A 21,505-nucleotide genomic window follows, 5' to 3' on the forward strand; every position below is an offset into this window, starting at 1 on the left:
AGCTTTGAAGGCCACATTTTGTTCCCTCCTTGCATACTACGGATTGAGCCAGTTCAGGGAACCCTTTGCTCCCGCTCTGGCACGAAACTGGTTTAAAGACAGAGTAACCCCCCCTGCCCCCCCCCCACCTTTGTCCAGTCCCTCCTCTGGTAGGGCCTCCCACCCCCGAGTCATCCTAAACCCCCTTCCTATGGTATTTATGGGCTTACCTGTGGGGTGGACCTCAGATTCGTTGTGAGGCAAGACTAGCCTGAAAATGCATCACTCTTCGACCGTCTGGACACTTGGACTTCGCCTAGAACCAAGACTAAATCAAGGAAGACTCCTGCTGCTCCAGGTCTCGCTGTTCTGCTATTATCCTGCCTAGTCTGTGCTTCTTCCAGGATCTTCAATAGACCTGGGGACATCAAGGACACCCAAACTAATCTCCCTTGGAGTGAAGGAGTCCCTCTCCTGCATCCGCAGGCACCGCAACAAAGCTGACCGATCTGCTGCTCCGGATGTCCCACGAACTTAGATAGGCTCAGCAACACAGATGGTAGTTCTGCAACTCCCTGGAGGACTGACCTGTCCTCTCTGCAGTTTTGGGGCCAGTATCCCTCGTCGGAACCACTGGAACAGAAACCCCTGTGCACAGCTTCAACTTGCAGCTGCCAAGGCTTGTTAGTTCTGCACTCCAGAGATCTTCGGGCTACAAGACGTTCCAGCCTCCAGCACCTCTTCCTGCCAAAATCAGCATCTTCTGCATCGTGGCCCATCATCTTTGGTGAGCTGCTCGAAGATCCTCTTGCAACTCTCGGGCCTTCAGCCTGTGGGTCCTCTTGAGGGTCATCTCTACTGCTCCAGTGGGCTCCCCTGCTTGCTCGGGCCCGCTCTGACTCTCCCGCTTGTTGTGAGTCCCTTGGAACCTGGTCCCAGCGTTGCTCCTTCTCCACTTTCCACACCTGTTGCAGCTGCCAAGGCTCATTGGTGCTCCCACCGGACACCGGCACCAGTCAACCAGTGTCTGCTCATCCTACCTTAACGAGCAGAGGTTTATCCATTCTGGGTTGTGGCTTATCTTCTGCGCACCACACATTTCTTTGGTGGTAACCTCTAAAAAACTGTACACTCGTGCACGGCTCCTGGTCTTCCTCAGCGTCGCCTGGTCCTCACAGCTGCAACGACAAGATCACAGTCAACACTCCTGAACCTTCAGACATTGGTGGGCATTGCTCTTCCATGCCTCCTGTTCACCTCCGAATGGCATAGACGGTCCTCTCTGCTTGCAGGTTCCCCTCTTCAAGAATCCATCCTTGGATTCCATCAGACTCTTGCACAGTCTTCTTCAGCGGCATCTTTCCCAACGTCCTCAATTGTGGTCTACACTGGTTTCCGACGTCACTTCGCACCTATGCACCTGGCTTTCCAGGGGTAGGTATCCTGGTTCCTGGGGTATCCACAGGGGGTGACTCTCCAACATTCTGTCTTCCACTGGGTTTCTTCAGGGTCCACTGGAAAGGATCCTTCAAAACTGCAACCGCGACTTTCCCATTGACTTCTATCGATTACACGGCTGTGTTTCCACTCTGCACACAGCCTCTGTGGGGTTCCTGGGTGCTTACCTTGGGTGGTTCCTAGCACAGCTCCTCTGAGTCCCGACTTTGGTCACAGTTCGCATTCCACTTTTTTTTGTATATGGTTTGGTCTTTCCTGGAGACCACTGTATTTTGTGCTTACTTACATGTTTACAATTGAAGTATTTGTGTTTATATCTACCGGTTGGAGATTTACCAATGTGTTAGTTAGAGTTGAGTAATAAAATAGACATATTTGTATATGTACACTGTGTTGTCCTTATTCCTTTAACCTACACTGCATGATTAGAACTGGTAAAACAAGCTGCCTAACACTCCTTCTGGATAAGCCTGAAGGCTGCTCTCCACAGAGCTTTCTATGCTTGTCTGAGACCAAAACAATCACATTAAGGGTTGCTGTTGCTTGGATTAGTGCAAGGTGCTTCACTGAAATAAGTGTGCACATATACTGAGCCAGCCTCTTTCACTTACGCAACATGGCAATGGCTTTTGAAATAAAGATTTGTACTGGGTTAGGAGGAAGCATAACCTCCGTGTCTGTGTAACAGATTTGGTCATTCACATGCACTACAAAGAGAAGAAATATATACTAGAGGAAAGGGGGATGGTATCAACATAATACTTCTAGCAAGAGGGCAACCTGATAATATGGAGTAGAATAGAACATACATACTGCACTGTACCTACTCAAATGTGATTATTATAGGTGCGTTGAGACCGTGGTGACATTATTGTATTACGTATGCTCACCTTCAGAGGTTTTCCCAGTAAATTTCAGGCCCCTTAAGAATTGTGTCGGAAATGGCCCTTTCTGCAAGGTCATCCCCAAATCTTTTGCCTTCCTCCTCTGCTTTTTTGCTAAATTCGTTTTGATTGGCTTTAAGACTTGGTGCTCTTTAACACAACTAAACAGTACTAAAGTGCTTGTGCTCTCTCCTTAAGACATAGTAGAATTGGCTTTTACCCAATTGCCATATTTAATTTACTTATAAGTCCCTAGTAAAGTGCACTACATGTACCCATGGCCTGTAAATGAAATGCTACTAGTGTTTAAACTGGCGCGTGCTTACGAGCACAGGCGCCATCTCGCGGGCACCCTTACAGACGCGATTACTTTCACTGCGCCGCCATCTGCCTTTCTTCGCGGCACCCTTCCTCACCTGCTCCTCCCACATCACAGAACGCATCCCAGCAATCGCTTTTCACCGCCGCACAAACCCTGTTACTTTTATGGCCGCGCGGCCAATGCTTGTTAATACACGTAAGTCTCACTTAGGTAGGCCCTGGACAGCCCCAATGGCAGGGTGCAGTGTATCAAAAAAGTTGGACATATGCTTTTGAGTTTTATATGTCCTGGCATTGAAAAACTCTTATATGCGTTTTTCACCACTGCAAGGCCTCTCTCTCGCATAAGATAACATTGGGATTACCTTATTACAAGCTACAAGTGTAATTCCCAATGGGAAGAGATAACTGGATCATATCTGGTGTTTCTGGAATCCCAATTTAAAATCCTAACTTATGGTAAAGTTGGATTTTAAATTTAAATTCTGAAACTACCACTTTAAGAAAGTTGGCATTTTCTTGCCTTTGCCATTTGGCCCCTGCAGCCTGTCTCTGGTCATGTGGCTGGGTGTAGTTGAAAGTTGAGCTTTGTGCATTACTCTGAGACAGCCACACACAATGGGAGATTAGGTGTGACTGAATGGGCTGTTACTGGCAGGATGAAAGGGAAGCAGCCATGCCTAACTTACACCTGAATAAGCTGTGTCCTGTCTCCAAAGGGCTACATACCCTGTGTAGTTAGTTTGGAGCAGGGCAGGGACGGCAGGGCATCTGTGCACTTCAAAGGCATGCCTCTAGAATAGTCAACCTACTTCAATGGCACAACTGTCCATAAAAGACAAAACTCAGACACCACCACTTCAGTACACTTCTGTGCTGTGCTGCTAGACTGTCTCTCTGCTTGACTGCACTCTGCTGAACTTCTGCTTTGCTGTGGTGACTAGCTGCCCTCTTGCCAGAGTAAGAAGGACTGGACCTGCATCTCTTGAACACAAATCCCAGAGTGACTACAAGGGCTAGTTTGCTGGCCTCTTGATCTGAAGCCTCAGAATTCCAACAACCGTGCACCTGGACTCTGCCATCAGCATGTCTACCCTGCCAATTGGTGCCTCCCCAGTCCTGGACCTTTGGAAATGGGCATCTTCTCTGCTGAGTGGTGCACCCCTGAGCATAACTCGTGAACCCCCTTGGCTAAGCAGCACATCGTCACTACTGCGTGGATTGGACTTGTCGCAAGGACCAGTGCCATCCCCGCAGTCTTTGGAACGACGCATCACCCACAGCACATCTCCAGCCCAGGTCCTCATATCTCTCGCCAACAGCAGCTGAGACAATGCTGGACTAGTCATCACCAGCTACGTGCGGCATCCCCAACACCAGGACCTCAAATCGCAAGCACCATTAACGAGATCCTCGATAATGACGCAAAGGACCTCCCCCTACAGCCTCGCCGAATCTCAGAACATATGCATCGCTTTGCCTGTGCAGCGCATCTTCGAAGTGGATTCACCCAAATCTCAGTAACTAGGGTTGAAGGTACTTTGTTCAGTGGGCCTAAATGGGTCCTTGCATCCACGCTCCATCGCAGTTAGCCTAAACTTGTGACTTTGGCCCGGTCCGGCACAATCAGATATCCCTCGTTAGCGCTTTGAGGCACTATTTTGACCTAAAACTTTTTAATTGAATATGTCCGGTTTTACGGATTGCATTTTGCCTTGATTTATTAAAAAAATATCTTTTTTTCTAATCCTGGTGTGGGATCTTAGTAGTGTATACATTGTTTTACTGTTTGAAGTGTTGAACAAATACTTTGGACATTGTTTCTAAGTTCAGCCCGGCTGCTCTGTGCCAAGCTACCAGAGGGTGAGCGCAGGTTACTTTGGGGTTTGCTTGTGCCTTACCATGACAAGGACAGTGGTTACTGCTTGACCAGGGCTCACACCCCAGTGAACCAACAACCCAGTTCTTAATAGGCAAGTACAGCTGATGGCAGACTGTATTGCATAAATGCTATTGAGAGCAAGGCCATAGTGCTTGAAATGTATGGCTAAACCAAACTAAGAAAATTAGACAAATGCAAATGGGCACTTGCTAGGTACAAACATGTCCATCCAATCCCATGGTTCATGTCATTTTCTCACAATTGCAGCCAGGTGCAATTCATCACCAGGGAATTCAGGTTGGTGTTAATGTCTCCTGTTGGAGATCAATTTACTTGCCATGCATGCATTGCTTTTCATGGCGCCTGCACAGGCATCAGTCATGGGCTCTTAAAGCAATAATTAGTTCAGGGGCTACAACCAGAGGGGAACCAACCTTGTTTAGATTTAGTGGATCGTTTCTTAGTCTTTGTTTGTTCTTTTGCAATTTACTGGGCATCATCTTCCCCGTTCTGAAGTCAAAACTACTGAGATCCACAGTGTTTCCCAGGTATCTCGACAACTGGGGCTTGCTTCTGAACTTCTTCCCACTAGGACTAAAAAGAAAAAAAAAAGATTTTAATACAGTAGTATTTACAAGACTCCACAACATTCTCTAAGTACTTGGCATCGAGTCAGTGTTTTGCAGCCTCAACATAAAACTACAGGGAAAAAAATACTTCCTGAATTATTTCTGAATAATCTGGGAAAAAAAGGTTAGAGAGTGAACATGTATGACTAACCCTTGGAACTATCTAAATTTTAAATGAACATGACCATTGCTTTTTCTGGCTATTGTAGCCAGACGGCATATTCCACACCCGAAACCGATGCCTCGACTCTCGAACAATACAATTTATATTGCCTTACCATTCCAATTCAGATACTGCAGTAGAACTCCTTTTCAGCCGGCCCCAGAACCCCACCCAAAGCATAGAACGAATGACCAAGCACCAGTATCCTTGGAGCAGCTAGAGACAGAGAAATGACTAGAGCCATCCAGTGAATGATGTCACAATAGAGCTCAGAAGCCCAGCTGTCATTAAATAAAGCAATGAATTATTGGTGCCTTTTCATGCACATTAACTTTACATTTAACAGTAATCAGAGGACTTCCTTTCATGTCTACAGTGTTGTAGAGGTTACCATCAAAGAAATGTGTTGTGCACAGCAAGATAAGCCACGGCCCAGAACGGATAAACCTCTGCTCGTTAAGGTGGGACGAGAAGACACTGGTTGACTGGGTATGCTAATACTTCACATTCCTGGCATTTAGAACCACTCCTTAATCCCTATTCCCAATTTATTTTTCTAGCAGCAGAGTATAAATTCAGAAGCCATATGATACATCAAATCGTATTAGGATACAACAGTATGCAGATATTAAATTCTTGAATTCTTGAAACATAGCGAACACCACAGGCGGAGCCCGGTTGTTTGAAGCAGAGCTAGATGTACAATGATCAGCTGCCACATCACCACAACAGCCACATGGTCTTATTATTTTCATAATAATACAATGAGAAAATAATTTAAACATTTTAAATATTTGATCATAATATCAGTCCATCATGTGTAATACAAAGACACACAGACTAACAAATCAGATAGCCGATTAGTGAGTGGTCATCGTAATCACAGCTACTTACCAGTGGTCAGTGGGAGAGATGGACTAACTTTGCTTCCACCCCCATGCCCCCACCCCTGTTATCCAATTCACCATTCATTATAATCACTAAAGTCTATTTAGAGCCAGGCAAAAAACCTTGCAATTCGATTTAAAGTAAGAATGTAAGCGCAATAGTCTAAGGTGTGTTTTATACCTTAGTGATTGTTATGCTTTGAATGACGTAGGTGTCTCTCGAGTTTTGGCATGCTCAATCGGAGGAACATTTCTAATAGTGTTCTTCTATACAATTAATACACATACCCTTGAATGCGAAGTAAACAATAGCTGTTTGGTCATTTAAACTTCTCCTATTAGCTACCTATTAATTTCAAGTGAGTCAAATATACCTGCATGTTTTATATACATCAAAGTCCATTACGGATTATAATATTATTGCATTTCTCAATCAGTTCATTACATAAAATAACAGATTAAGATGTGTAATCGAAGGTGCAGCTCTCTACCTTTGTGCACCTAGTCAATCAATGTAGGTATATTCACGGATCTCCACCGGGTCTCATTCGGCAGAGTCAGCACAAGTAGCGTACGACGGACCTAAAGAGAGAGGCCGTCAAAGTGACTCTATGGGCACCCGAGGAAACACGTATTGACACGTGAGGAGGCATCAAAAGTGTGACTCCGATAAGAAGGGATAAAGTTATCTCCTTCATACACGTACACCCTGGTCCTGAAGAAAGCCCATTGATCATTTGACGAAAGGGCTGAAACATGTCGACCTTTTTAAGATCACGAAGACAGGTAGCGTAGAGGATCCTAATATTCTCATTGCGCATACCAAGAAGTTTTTCAACACCATTAACCCTGAATCCAGACTAATAAATACGTCCTCTGGATTCTTTGTTATTTTAATATCACCAATTCCACTAAATCACTGGACACTACTGCACAACCTTGGATCAAAACCTCCTGGTGGAGGCTGCATATACAAAAAAAACGATGATTATGCAGATACCCGAGTGCCTTAGCGGAGAACCAAGATATACCGCTGTCTCACGTTGAACAACTCGAGTGCATGAGGGTTCTTTTACCAAGGGACGCAACGAATACAGAGTAATCCGGGTTCAGCAGGACAAGTGATCCACCCCCCCTCTTGATAATTGAGGTATATTCACGGACTCATAATAAACAATTCAACCTTACTCCTCTAAAGGGAATCCAAATTTGTATTTCTATTTCTTGCCCATCTGTGTTATTTGCTTAGTATAAGCAATTATAAGTATTTAAGAAAAATAAGGCTAGAAAATGGGTTGTTAATCAAAAGAATATTGTGGTTATGGATGATCTTACTCTTTCCTCGCCCAAGGCAGAGCTTCTACAAGTAGGTCGTCCAGTAGACCTTGCTTCTATGCCCTTACAGATGGGAAAACTAATCTTTTTTGCTCAAATAAGGGGCTATACCACTTAGGAGCCCATGGGGTTTTCTAATCGAACCAAGTTTACCATGTAAAACCTAAGCCCTCATTCAATTCCCTCTCCCTCCTCGGAAACTTTTCCTTCATAGTTATGAACTACAGATGAATCCGAAAATCCAGGATCTACTTTGAAAGGATGCCATGATCAAAACACCTTTGTGGTCTTAGGCTTCATCAGCACTGCCTTTCTCTTCAAAAAGAATACCAGCATGCGTCCAGGCATTGGGCTACTCAGGCTTCTAAATGGAGGGCAGCAACCTTTGAAACACCTTGCTATTGGAAAACTGAATTGTCAGGGTAGACTAAGACAGGTACATCACAAGCCCCATTTTGGCGCATCACTAGTCTCTTATAACAGTCCCCTGGCATAGCAGACAAAAAGAATACACTAGACTTCCTTTTAGTACCTCAATGTTTCGCAAAGTTAATGCACTGCTTTGTAACCGGTTTAATGTACTCTGTGAAGGAACATCTTATTGTCCATCTGAACTATATTCCCATTGTGGCCCTATCCTATAAAAAAAGTCCTTCCTTCACATCAATCCAGCAACCAACTTCTTTCAGGGAGTGGGCTTTGTGATCAACTACATCATTTTTAACAACCGTTCCTTCTCAGAAGTTACACTTTTTGAGTTACTTGGTCAACAGTGCCACATGCCAGTGTAGTCTGTCTGACCTTACAAGTTGCTAAATCAAGAAGACTTTCAGTAACCCTCAGGACCTTCTCATTATTTTTGTAAAACAGAGCTGGCTCAAATACTGAGTCTTCCTTGGTCATTGATCCATTTTGAGGTATCAAGCTCTTCTAAATGTTCAGGAAGATATTTTCTGGTGGTTGTCCTATAATCTGACAAGGAATGGCAGTACAATTTTGATAGCATCTCCAGTTTTGTTTTTTACTGTGGCAGAGGCCAGTAAGGATGCGTGTCTGTCAGCATCACTTGAGCAATGTATGGAAAGTGAACCTTTCAATAGAGTTTTATACATAAGAAAGCCCAGGATCTCTTTGCCAGATCTAGTACCAAAGCTTGATCTTGGACAGTGTAGGTTGTAGCATCCTTCTTAAAAGAGAAAATGAGCTGTGACTATGCTAATGGCCTAGCCCTCCTCAGCTTCAAAATACTTGCAGATACCAAGAGAAAAATGTGGCACCAATACCTAGACAACCCTATCGTTCCAAGCAGAACATTATGTTTTGATTTCAAGACCCTAGTTTCCAGCTCACATACTTACTTTCTTCAAGACAGCTGGTCCAACAGATTCCTCAAGACCTCTCTCAAGTGGGTTCCTCATAGTGTCAATGTGATAGTCTTGAGACTTAAGACGGCACATGGATACAGAGACTGCAATTTTTGGGAGGGAAAGAGGAAGCGAGAGAAATCCAGACACATACTTCCTTTCTTCTAGGATAAGAGGGTTCCTTAATGTGCCGTTCATATATTCCTTTTGGGCATCTCAGGAATGACTTTCCACTCCTTCAGATATTCGCCTTCACTTCAGCCTTCTCCTCTCCCTGACAATTCTAATGGGTCTGACAGAGGAAGCATATTCTCACCTCTCAAAAGACATGTAAACTGGTGGTCTGGAAGAATTCTGGTATTCATGATTTAAACAAGAAAATGCTATCCCAGCCTGCTGATCTCAATTCTCAAGGCCTACCTGGAAAAGTTAGGTGCTGTCAATCAGCTTGGATATGCTGCTGTAGGTCAATAAGTCTGGATTCCCATAGAGTAGCTTACTAAAGATGCGGTTTTGTGAACATCTTCACTGACAGCAAGGTTTAACCTTCCATCAAATCTAGATTTCCATTTGTCACCACTTATCTTTTGATCAATGTCAGTCCAATATGGATAATAACCTTAATCTGCTGCTTCATGAACTGCACACACTTGCTGCAACCACCTCCCCTCCTGTACAACTCCTGTTAATTTGGTTCTATCGCTACTGACTAGCTGGTCTTCAAATAACGTTTTGGATCTCAAAAGACTGCCTAGCAAACTGCCAGCTCTACTTTGTTCTAGTACACAGTCCCTGCAAAAGCTAGATCCTTCACTTCAGATGGTTAGTTTTTTCCTTGCCAAATGTTCAAATTTTTTTTTAACCCAGCCTTGTGTTTTCTTCAATGCCTCAATATTCATGAGTAGAGGAAGTTTTGCCCCTTGCTGGTCTCCTTCAGAAACACTTTAAAGGAGTTTTTGGAGGCGACCATAGCTCAGTGGTTGTAAGCAATCTTTCAAATGACTGCAGTGGATTTAGGTCACCGCCGTGCTCACTCTGGTCACAGCTCTATTGCTTTTAAAACTCTTATGCGGTAGCTAAAAAGTCTTACTTAGCAATGCCGATTCGTCCTGCCCTAATACCTTTATTATTTTTTATTTTAAACCTATAAAGCACTTCTGCGCATGTTGTTGCTAGGCTTTGAACTTGTACAATGTTAGCACCCCTGCCTCAAAGTACAATGCATATTTGCCCCTCCATGGTGTGGAAATCATATTTTTAATAAAGACATGTAAGCCAATATTACCTCCCTATTTTTTGTTACCCACCCCCATTATTCGGCATTTTGTCTGCTCATTCACAGTTAATTCAGCTTAACTCCACCTGAGCAGGAATTCTGTCGGCTGATGTTCTCCTGATGTCCTGTTAGATTGGTTGGCCATCCTTCCAGCCTCCTCACAACAAGAAATAAATAAAGAGAAGCCTAGTGTGGTAGACTTCATATTGACCTAATGTGTTTATGATGTCATTATCTTTATGACATTTTTCATATTGGAATGTTGAAGCTCACAGAGTTTGCATTAAAGACACAGGGATATTATTAACCAACACATCTTTCTTAAAGAATCATTTCCTATCCAAGGTGGCACAAATCTACTTTTTTCACATCTTAATTTCTCATTCAGTGTAAGATCAACGTCTGGGGGAATTCCAGGCTGTACTCCATGAAGATAAATGAACAGAAATAAACATGAGACTAAAACACTGCACTGCCCAACAACTGTACAGTTTTAGTTTTACATCATGAATACCCATATATCAACTATCCATCAATTTTTCATATATAATTTTTCTAATAACTTACATGATTAAAGAAAAATAGATTTAAAACATTTAAAGCATTCAAAAACAATACTATGGGAAGCTGCAGATCGAGGTTATCAGTTATTAAAATCCTTCCAAGTATATCTTCTGAAAGTTTTGAAATAAAGGGCAATTAAAAGGAGCACCTATATGAGATTTGGAGGCATTACTGGTCATTCAGAATTCTTGGCCTTGGGGAAGTTTTTTATACAAACTCATTGATACAAGGGGGGAAAACAAACTAACCGAAGTATGTACATTACTGTAGAGTCCATATCAAGAGATTTAAGAAAATAAGGCAGTATCCCAAGACCTCATCACTCCCTTTTACCATTGCTGTACTTCTTTAAGAGGGTGTTCTGCCTCCAGTAGAGATACTTCTTCCCTAACATAATATTTTAGGTTGAGCCTGGGCAGTGCATGCACTGTTGCAATGAATGCAGTATTGGAGTATGGCTTTGAAGCCCCGCCTACTCTACGCCCATATTGGTCACTGGCTTGTGTTCCTGTTCTTTGTAAACGCTGGCTTGGGAGTCATTAATAGACTTGTTAGTTCCTCCTTGGTACCGCCTTGTCTTTGTTTGTAACCTCCCATGGCGACTGGCCCTTTTACTTGTGTTGTAACACGGTATGCCTTATTTAGTCTGTAAGCACTCTTTTCTTTAATGGGTTTCTCCTACTGCAGGTCCAACATGCTTTCCTCGCCATGCGCGCTTTCACTTTCAAGCAGCCCCGGACAATGGGGCCGCTTCTTTGAAGTGAAATAGGTCTTGCGTTTAGAAGAGTTTGAGATATTGCCATTGTAAATGACAATAGCTTAAACTCTCGTAAATGCAAGACCTATTGCATTGCAAATGTTTGTTCTTTGAGAGTTGACGAGCAATAGAGCTTAGGGAAGTGCCCCTAGGGCAGTGGTCTTCAAACTTTGTGTGTGTTGGGGAGGGAGGGGGAATTAGCCCCCCCTCAAAAAAATGCACGATTATTCTATAAAACTGCCAATGTTTAAATATGTCTAGACCTATTTTAATATTACAGTTGAGTTATGTTACCGTTTTAAAAATGCAATCAAATACAGGATTGCCAAATATACTATTCTGGTCAGGTAGGCCTTACTAATGTGTTAAAGTATCCACACTGTGGATATTAAAAATAGGGTTGGGGGGATATGAATAATATTTGGAGCCCCTTCCCTTTTGGCACATTCTCCTAGTCAGGTTGTAAATGACAAAATATGTTAGCGCCCACTTCGAGCCCCTCACACAACTGACCCTTCCCGCCCTCGTAAACAAGGCACGGTTATCAGCATAATGGTTCTTTTGGCCAGAGCCTCGCACCTCCCTGGGATCATTTGTAGGCCCTTTAAGGGGGGGGTCTCCTCCCACTTTGACGACCCTGCCTTAGGGTCTCAGTCTTGATTCGGAAGGGCTCACAGTCCAAGGGCCCCGCTATTGTATGGAGTGCCACTCCACCAATGGCAATGGAGCATATCTCCCTCCAAGGCACAGACATGGATTGAATATTTTTGCATTAGGTTGGCTTTTCCTTAGCCTTCGGAGAATCGACTTTGCTGACCCAGTAGTACGTTAGTAAATTTCCCACAAGTCACCGTTGAAGTCAGGTAAGATCTAGTCATCTGACAACGCCCAGGAGAGGGTGTGGATTGGAGCGCAGGTGGGGCACATTTAAGAGTTCAAAAGATTGCATGATTCAGCAGGAAAATAAATGTCTTCGAAAAGCTCAGATATGCTATTGGTTCAAGTCCAAAAGTTAAAGATAATTTTCAGTGTTGGAAAAGATCCAAATTCTATTTTACTGATGGCAGGGAACGTGCTTGCTCAAACGTGAAAGAGCAACTGATTTCTATAAAATTAAGTCGTAGAAGATATAGAATAAAATAAATAAATAAAAACCAGAAAAGTCGAAGGTGGCCTTGGGGCAAAAAGTCAGAAAATACTATTCTAAAACTGGGCATAGGATGCATCATGGGTGCCAGAGGCTCACATGGACAAGCCTCAGACCTTTCTAGGAGAAAATCTGTGTTGCGTTAGATTATACACCAGTGTTTAAACTCGTTTTGTTTCAAATACTTTATTTTGACAGCCACGGTCATCAAATTGTTTGCATTAAACTAGGTCCATATTCCATATTCTCATAGTATGACCCACAAACGTTTCTTTCACATAGCTCTTGGGGCCTCTCCAGCAACCATTCACTGGTCGCTCCCCAAACGTCTTCTCTCATCTGCGCCATTCGCTGAATTCCATGCATAAGCGGTGGACACTCTTGAGGTATTCACTAACAGGCTGTAGTCCTGCCTTACTCCACTGATAAATGGGGTGAAAGCAGGGAATTCAAAAGTGGGACCCAGACCCTCTGTGCTACATTCTGCCAAACAAGCCAGTCTCTGGCACTGGTTCTGCACCTTGCCACCTCTGGTTGCTTTAATGTGGACATCCATTACTATTGATAAAATTACTTGGTTTTCTATCTACAAAGTTTCAACTGACTTTTGTCTAAAATGATCTCTCTGTATCATTGGAGGGGAATTTGACTTTGTACAATGATTTTAATGTTACATAGGTAGTGGAGAAAAAGAGGAAATGGGGCATAACTGTGGTAGGCATCGGTTGGGCTGGTATATTGCAACATAGAGGTGAAATACATGCAGTGGGATGTGTATACCCTCAACATACCCATCATAATGATCTCCATTAGCATTCCTCCAATCAGGAGCCACAGCTACCCTCGGATAAAAATCAGTGGTAAAAGGACTTCTCCACACACAGAAATGCACTCTCCAAGCCTCAAAACTGATTTGGAATTCTCCCCACAAGGGACGGACCTGTCTTCCATGTGGCACTAATGCTTCAGGAATGCACGCAGGTAAGAGCTCAGATCACTGCTACACCAGTAACATTCCAATAGCAAACCCACTCCAAACCGGCTTTCACCTGGGAGTCCGCAGCCATGGGACAGTGGCACCTTTTCACCATCGGGGAAGAGGCTGGCAAAGTCAGACACCGCAGAAGTGGCCACCTCTGCACTGGACCCCTTCTACTAGCATTACTTAACAAGAATATGTCTTAGCAGCATCATGAACTGCCAACAGCGGAGAATGTTTTTAAATACGTCTGCACTAACGAGTTTTGATAGAAGAGATTACACTTTGCTACCTCTTATGAATGACTTAAGAAATATAGCTTGCACGGCCTTCCACTGGGACCACCTTGGGGGGGAAGGGGAAGCGCGGGGAGGGGGGGTTAAGCGGGATAAATTAAGATGTGACACAACCAGCGTGTGAAAGCGTCTGTACTGTAAAATAAAACACAAATATCAGTGTTCGGCTTGAGAGTTAAAACAGCTGTCTGGGCGGCTCTAATTTCTTATCTTCTCAAGTAATATCAATGGTCATACTGAGACTCGCAGTATACCTTTCTACCCGCAACAAATCTAAAAAATGTAATTCTAGCAAATGTAAAATCCCACCAAACTGGCTAAGGGAATGAATTATGCAACAATTTGGAGACTAGATCCACAGTACATTTGCGAACCATTTGAGAGCTTAATGCTCGTGCAAGTTTTATGTGAATTTAGGGACAGTGGGAGGAACACGTTGCTGCTTAATAACCTGTCTCAATGTCTGATATTTTCATCTACACCAACTGGCGCAAAGACTTGGTGTGCCTGGACAAATATAAACACTCCAATAGAAAAACTGAATTTGCTTCCAGGCACGGGCACCAATATAATTTTTATCTGCAAGTAAAGAATAAAGAAAAGTTCTTTCAGAATTTCAGCTCCAAACAGCTTTAATTATTTCACAGTGTTGTAACTTCACCAGCTGGGACCACCCCGCTTCCACCCCTCTCCCTTCCCTCTTCTTGGTATGGTCCGCACTGCTCCTTGGAGTGCGAGTTAGAACGTTCATGATGTGAGACTAGCCGCCAAGCTGGAAGCACCTGTTACCCATGTCTAATAAATAATATATACATAGAACCTACTTGGAGTGGTGACTCGTTACTACATTCTTGGCGACGAGGACGTGGAGCTGAGCCAGGGTCAGTTAGGTGTATTCCCCCTGGATGAATTTGATGCTTGTGCGGAGACCTGGAGTGAAGAGTAAGGCTCGCCCAGTAAATGGAAAAAAGGATCAAAGGACTATGGTCAGGAAACGAAGCTGAGCCAGTGTCAGTGTGGGTCTGAGAAAAGAAATTTGATGCTGCGATCTGGAATTCACGCAGTCTACAACCCAACGTGTTGCCGTTAAGGAACGTGAGGCCAAGAGTGAAGCTGTTTAGAGTAATGGACGCACGACTTTCGGAGGCATTGTTCCGTTCCCCGCACTTATGAGGTATTCCCGAACCGCGTTTTGTCCCCTCCGTGGCTGGTGAGGATTTGTGTGCAACCCGTGAGAAGCCGTGAGGAAAAAAACGTAGCGGACCTTGCTCCGAGGAACCGCAGAGCCGACGACGGGAAGTTCCTGTTGCGTATTCTAGGAAAAAGAAAGAGGACTTCGCAGTCTACATCTCTTCCTGTGTGGACTGTAGGAGAAAAGGAAGAAAGGGTAAAGTCATACTCAGTTTCCCTATGGTGTTTCCGTGAAATGGTCATGGAGTGTGGAAGCAAGACTCAAGTCGGTAACAGAGGGATTCATTCAAGTATATGAGGTGAGCCTAAGAATCTGCGTGAGGATAAAGGAGCTAAAAAGAAACTGATCCGGTGAAGAACGTTTGGTGTTCGTGACATGAGTGAGTGACAGCAAGGGGAAGCGGGGATTTCCATCTCCCAGAATTTTCCGAGGCGAGTGAATTATAACCTCAGAGAATTCGGAAGTTTTCATGTATATTATTGGGAGGAAGATTATCCGAAGGGGAACCAAGCTGGAATTACGCTGAAGCGTAAGGAGCCATTAAAACACGGTGAGGAGCGTTATGTGTAACACTGTGTTTTAGTAAACTTATGAGACTGAACGGTGGTAGCACGTAACAGCTGTGTGAAGAAATAAATGAGGAACAAAGAGTGTAGCGAACCTTTGTTTCCATGTTTGAAAGTTAACTGGGGCAGCAACTTTTGAGGCATGAAGTATCTGTGAGGATCAGGGAAGGCTGTCAATCCCTGTTGCCACGCGCGAAAAGGAACTGAGGCAGCGCTTTGAAACAGTGCGCAGCAGCTGAGTGAGGAAATACCAGAGCAACAAAGATTGTAGTGAACCGTTGGTTCCGAGCTTGGAATTTATCTGAGGCAGCACCTTGAGCTGCATGAAGTATCGGTGAGGATCAGGGTAGGCATTTAACCCAAGGTGCCACGCGTGAAACGGAGCGGAGGCAGCGCTTTTAAGCTGTGTGAGGAAATCTCAGAGAGGCAAGGTGCGCAGTGAACTATAAGGGTGGTGTTTGACACAGAAGTGAGGCAGAGCGTCTCATGTGAGATACAAAATCTTTTTTTGGGATCTTTACTAGTGGTTGACAAGGATCAGGAATCTACAGGAGTCATGAGCAAAGCATTTTAAGTGATCTCAGGGTAGTGTAAGAAACTAGACCTCACTACTAGAGCCCCTAAAGAGAAGTACGAAACATAAGGTGAATATTAGAGGAAAAGCATAGAGAAGTCATAAGAAGAGGCACTATGGGAAACTTATCGCATCCTAAGCTATCAATAAAGAAAAAAAAAGTACTTGTACCGCGGATAAGGAGGAGAGGAAGTTTGGATTTTAAAAAACGCATATCATTCGTCATGTCCATTTCTGTGGGGAAGGAAGAACCCGTGGAAAAAGAGAAAGTGGAAGAAGAATGGACAAACAGTTGGAAAGGTGGAGAATGGATAGTGAATATTATCAGTGAAGGGAGAGATTGTATGGGCGCTGACAGAAAAGGTCAGCAAAAGGACTTGAATGATTTAAATGTACAAAATAAGCGAGAAAGGAGTGCCAAAGTACAAAGGAAGAGAATATGCCGGGAGGAGGGAGATAACGAAATGGTGAGGAACAAAGGCGAAGCTAAACAGAAGCATACCATCAATAGAGGAGGAGAATTTAAGGGTACTATCGCAGATTCAGAGTCGCAAAGTACAGTAATGGACAAATACAGGTGGAAGAGTGATTTGTCTTTAGCACAAGGAAATGAAGTGGAAGCAGCAGACGCAGGTGAAAACTCGATATTGAGAGGAAAAGAAGAGACAGAGTGGTACTACATGAAGAGAAGTACAGAAGTTAAGGTGAATAATGCAGAAGAAGGGGTTGCAGTACCGGAAGGAAAGGAACGGGGGAAATCAAGTAGAATTAAAAATCCCAAAACCAGGTTGGGGAATTGGAAGTTGAACAGGTATCCACCCCTAGACCGTGAAGTAAGAAGAAGAAAAACCTGGAGGAACAAAAAGAAAACAGCAACAGCTATGGTCAAGCGCGAAAGAAAACAGAATATATCTGAGAAAAAGGTTGTTGGAAACAAGATGAGGAAAATCTCTGTGAGAATTATCAGTGAACATGACATTCTAGGAGTAAAAGAGGTGGATAGGGAGGAAACGTACGGGGTTACACATTCCACGAGAGTAGTGGACGAACTTTCCAATACAACCTGCCTTAAGATTAAGGTAGCATGGAGCTTGGCTGCTAGGGTTAAATACAAACTCAGACTGGATAAGAAATCTGACCTTCACACGAACCTGGGAAGAGGAAATCGTCAAGGAGGGTGTGAGAATTCACTCAAAAACGTACCAAGCCAGTACCCTAAAAGTCCGGTTGGAAGAGTCTGGTGGCGCCCAGAAGGCTGGGAAGAAGCTGTGTTAGGGTTTACAAGGGACAAGGCCAGATTCACAAGGTTAACTCTGGAGGCGAAGTTGGAAGGAGGTCTAGTCCCCGAAGAGGCTTGTACAGGTGGAAGTTCGGGAAGCACAGGCACGGCGCGCCTCAAGAGAAATTATGCGGGACATAACACCAAGGAGGTCAATGAGAAGGAAACCGGTCACAGGTGCAGGGTCAGAAGCAGTGAAATATGGCCCAGGAAACTTCCGAAGAGAAAAAGAAAATAATAATAATAATAAATAATTAAATAAAGTGTTCCAAGGAATCGACACTCGCCAGCAGGGTGAGGAAGTACGTGGAACGGAGGATTTGAGCACGTCAGCAGTCTACCTTTTGGCCGAGCGGCTCCTGAGGACTTATATACAGAGTACCGCAAGGCAGCAGTTCCCTTTCTTTCCCTCAACATAAACCAAACATGGTTGGTACCAAGCAAATGGGAACAGAAGGGAGGGCAAAGTCTTTTGCTCTCAGTTAGTTCAAACGCATTTTAGTGGATAGAACAGTCACCCATTCCGTGGAAGAGACTAAGTGTGGCCAGGGACCATGTGGAACGGACAACCCTACCGCTCAGCTACTCCGCCGCCGGAAGCGGAGGTGGTCTTCACCACTCGGAAAGAGCTAGCCAAATGCAGAAGAGAATTGGGAGGTTGTAACTTGTTCCCGTGACAACTGTGTCACTACAATAACTGAATTTTGAAGTGCAAGTATCACCAATCCTACTAGACAGGCGCCTAGTTGGATCTCTTTCCCCTCTACCAGGGAAAGGTGTAAGGAGCACAGCCTGCCTCCTGTTACGGGGTCCAGGAATCAGCGTCAATGTTGTTCTTCCTTTGCAAGTTTAAGGGAGTCGCCTTACCCCGACTCCCTCTTTCCTTTTCCAGTCCCTCCAGCTCTGGTCCCCGGCTTAGTCCTTTCTTTTTTTCCCCTGCTCTCTTTTCATTGCTTTTCTTGTCCTTCCTTCTCTGTCTTTCCCTCCGATCCCTCTATCTTTCTTCCCCCCTTCCCGGGGCCCTGGGATCCCCTTTCCTCGCTCTCCTTAGGGGGGAAGGTGTGTTGTAACTTCACCTGCTGGGACCACCCCGCTTCCAACCCTCTCCCTTCCCTCTTCTTGGTATGGTCCGCACTGCTCCTTGGAGTGCGAGTTAGAACGTTCATGATGTGAGACTAGCCGCCAAGCTGGAAGCACCTGTTACCCATGTCTAATAAATAATATATACATAGAACCTACTTGGAGTGGTGACTCGTTACTACACACAGTCCAAAGCCCCTTGTCCGAAGATGGAAATTATTTTAACATTAAACGACCTGGGGGGTCCGGAGTCACTCCCACCTCGTACTTTATTATTTATTCATTACTAGATTTATAAATGCAGGTTTGTTTTCTAGACTGATGAACACTTTTTGAAACCAGCATGCAAAAAGCTATATGTAGTTTTATTAGTGCAACATTATTTCGGTATTCTTGGGGGGAAACTGGCAAAAACGTAAAGGCATAAGGGGTGTTCGACGCTGATTTACGAGGTGGGGAATAACAACAAATTGTTAAAATAGTCCCATTCAGAATTCATCTAAAAGTGAATTAGTCAGTGGCTAGTCAAAAGCTCTGGCATAACTCATGTCATCACCACTTTGGACACCAGTGCTTTATGTCAGACATTACCCCTCTATGTCCAAAATGTGAATGTGGGAGCGAGTGTGCAAGCGGTGTAGATCTGAGCAAGTGCACAAGCGAGTGTGTGAGCGAGTGAGTCTGTGAGCAAGGGCCCCTCATTCCCAGAGGTGAACTGGCAGAGATGTTTGACCTGTGCATGTGCCAGCTATGTATATGGCTTAGCAGGGGGAGCTGTAAGACTTCAGACAGTATATGCTAAATGGTATACCAGCGACCACTAGTGGGGTGAGAATTCTAGCAAGCCCAGGTCTTGCGTGATCCCAGATACGCATGAATTTGGGATCACTGCAGTAGGTATGTTCTTCTTTTATTGTGGTTGCACTGATTCAGTAATGGAACACTAGATGCGACAGTCCTGTGTGGGTCTCTATTTCCCTTTGCCGCCAGTAAAGTGAATAGTGTGCCACTTTAAAAAACAAGCATTTACAATGCAATAGGTCTCACATTATTAAAGTTTGAGCTATTGGCATTGTAAATGACAATGCCTTTTATTCATTTGTTTCTAAAACCTGCAATCGGTGCATAAACATGCACTTTGAACGTATAGTCCTTGCTTATGATGAGCAAGGCTGGCAGTAAAAGAGACTGCCAGCCATGCTTCTCATAAGCATGGACTATAATTGCAAAGTGCTTTCTTACGCACCGATGCAAATGAAAAAAAGGCATTGTCATTTGCAATGCCAATAGCTCAAAACGTTAATAATGCGAGACCTATTGCATTGTAAATGCTTGTTATTCTTGTGATGTTTGGGCCCTGTCCAGCTGGTGAAGTGCGATTGTTTGACAATAAGCTGTGAAGCTACAACTCTGAGTGTCCCCCACACACAGCACTTCCCCATTTAAGCACTGTGCGACTGGCCACAATTCAGCACTTTAAGCGTGTTTGTACTTTATATCACGCTGCTAGCATTTACTTAGTTCCACTAGTTTCTAATTTCAACCCTCTGCTCATTGTTGGCATTGCACAACACCCTCTCCTCTTTTTATGTGTAATTCGATGCATGTCATGCTTTCCCCCCCAAGAGATCACTTCAAAAAGTTATTATGCAGTTTTTCTCGGCCACCTTGCGGCTGACCAATGAGAGGCCCCGTTTCTCCTCTGTGATTAGCAATGTTTTCCACGCACCCGCTGCCGTTCTCGCACATGAGGGCCACTGAAGGATGCTGTTGAATAATAAATGTTTGTGTTGCTCAACAGCATATCTTGTTGACAGCCGCACTTTCAAATAACGTGGTCTAGAAACTGCTTTTGACAAGTCACCTCCCGCGTCATATGGAACTGCAAAGCAGTTGTGACACGTTTAAACGTCACCGTGACACCTGCGTGTACATGCCGGATCCTGTGTTCACTCACCTTGACGTGACCTACATAAGACACTCCTAGTGCTCGTGGGAGCGGCCGAGCTGGTCTTCGAGGCGCACACTGGAGTAAACACCTTTCCCTTTAGCTCTGATGTACTTGCTCTTTGATGCTGCACACAGACTGCACATCTCAATAATGTAGCTTTACTAGGAAGCATTTGGGCACTTTCCCCAAGGACAGGGAGACATGGATACTGACGGGTACACAGGGCAGGGCACTGGTACGGGGCTTTGAGATGAAGGCAAAAGGGATAGGGAAGCAAGAACGCAGGAGACAAGATGACCCAGGGACAGAGGTAACCGGATACTAAGAATATACAAAAAGACAAACAAATGAATCAGTGAGATAGAGGGAAACACAAACAGACGGAGGGACAATGAAACAGGAAGACAAAAAATGACACAGGCACCGGAGGCACTGACACCATTACTGAGAAGAGCTCTGCAGTGCATGAACTGCAAGACACAAAGACCAGACCAGGCACGAGCAAGGAGCAATAGAAAATGATAAACACACCAAAGTATGCACGCCCCGCCCCTCATTAAGTGGGCGGCTTCACAGAGGCAAAACAAGCGATGCAGAGTATTTACGGAGTAGGTATACAGGAAATGGTGTGGTCTATCCAGCCTCGTCTGTATGCGTGCCTAAGAGCCCAGCCCTGGCGGCAAACACAGTCTCAGAATCCTGTTGCATGGGATGAGTGCTGGTGAGTAGCTCTGTCACCCAAGTAAAATAAGCCTAACTTCACTACGCAGCAGCTTCTCTGTGGCGCAACCTGTGGGTTAAGAGCCAGCCGGCCTCTACTGGATCACGCTGAGTTGCCAACCTCCCCGGTTCTGTGCATTGCCTCTGGTTCGCTGCTGTCCCGTGACCACGCGCGTGCAGTCTCATCTCCCCGGATTCCTGTGCGCGCTCTTAGCAGCCGTG

The 21,505-nt window shown here is 44.5% G+C and overlaps 1 protein-coding gene across 4 annotated transcripts in view; it reads right to left on the reverse strand.

The window, feature by feature from the left end:
- The window catches only part of MBD2 (methyl-CpG binding domain protein 2), a 525,750-nt gene that overhangs the window by 406,858 nt on the left and 97,387 nt on the right, over nucleotides 1-21,505 (reverse strand). For all 4 annotated transcript variants that reach the window (XM_078674814.1, XM_078674813.1, XM_078674815.1 and 1 more), the window contains exon 2: nucleotides 4,959-5,118. In XM_078674814.1, the coding sequence (XP_078530940.1) occupies nucleotides 4,959-5,118 (160 nt within the window). The remainder of the gene's footprint in view (nucleotides 1-4,958; nucleotides 5,119-21,505) is intronic.

Source organism: Lissotriton helveticus, chromosome 2_1, assembly GCF_964261635.1.
Source record: "Lissotriton helveticus chromosome 2_1, aLisHel1.1, whole genome shotgun sequence".
Classification (NCBI taxonomy): Eukaryota; Metazoa; Chordata; class Amphibia; order Caudata; family Salamandridae; genus Lissotriton; species Lissotriton helveticus.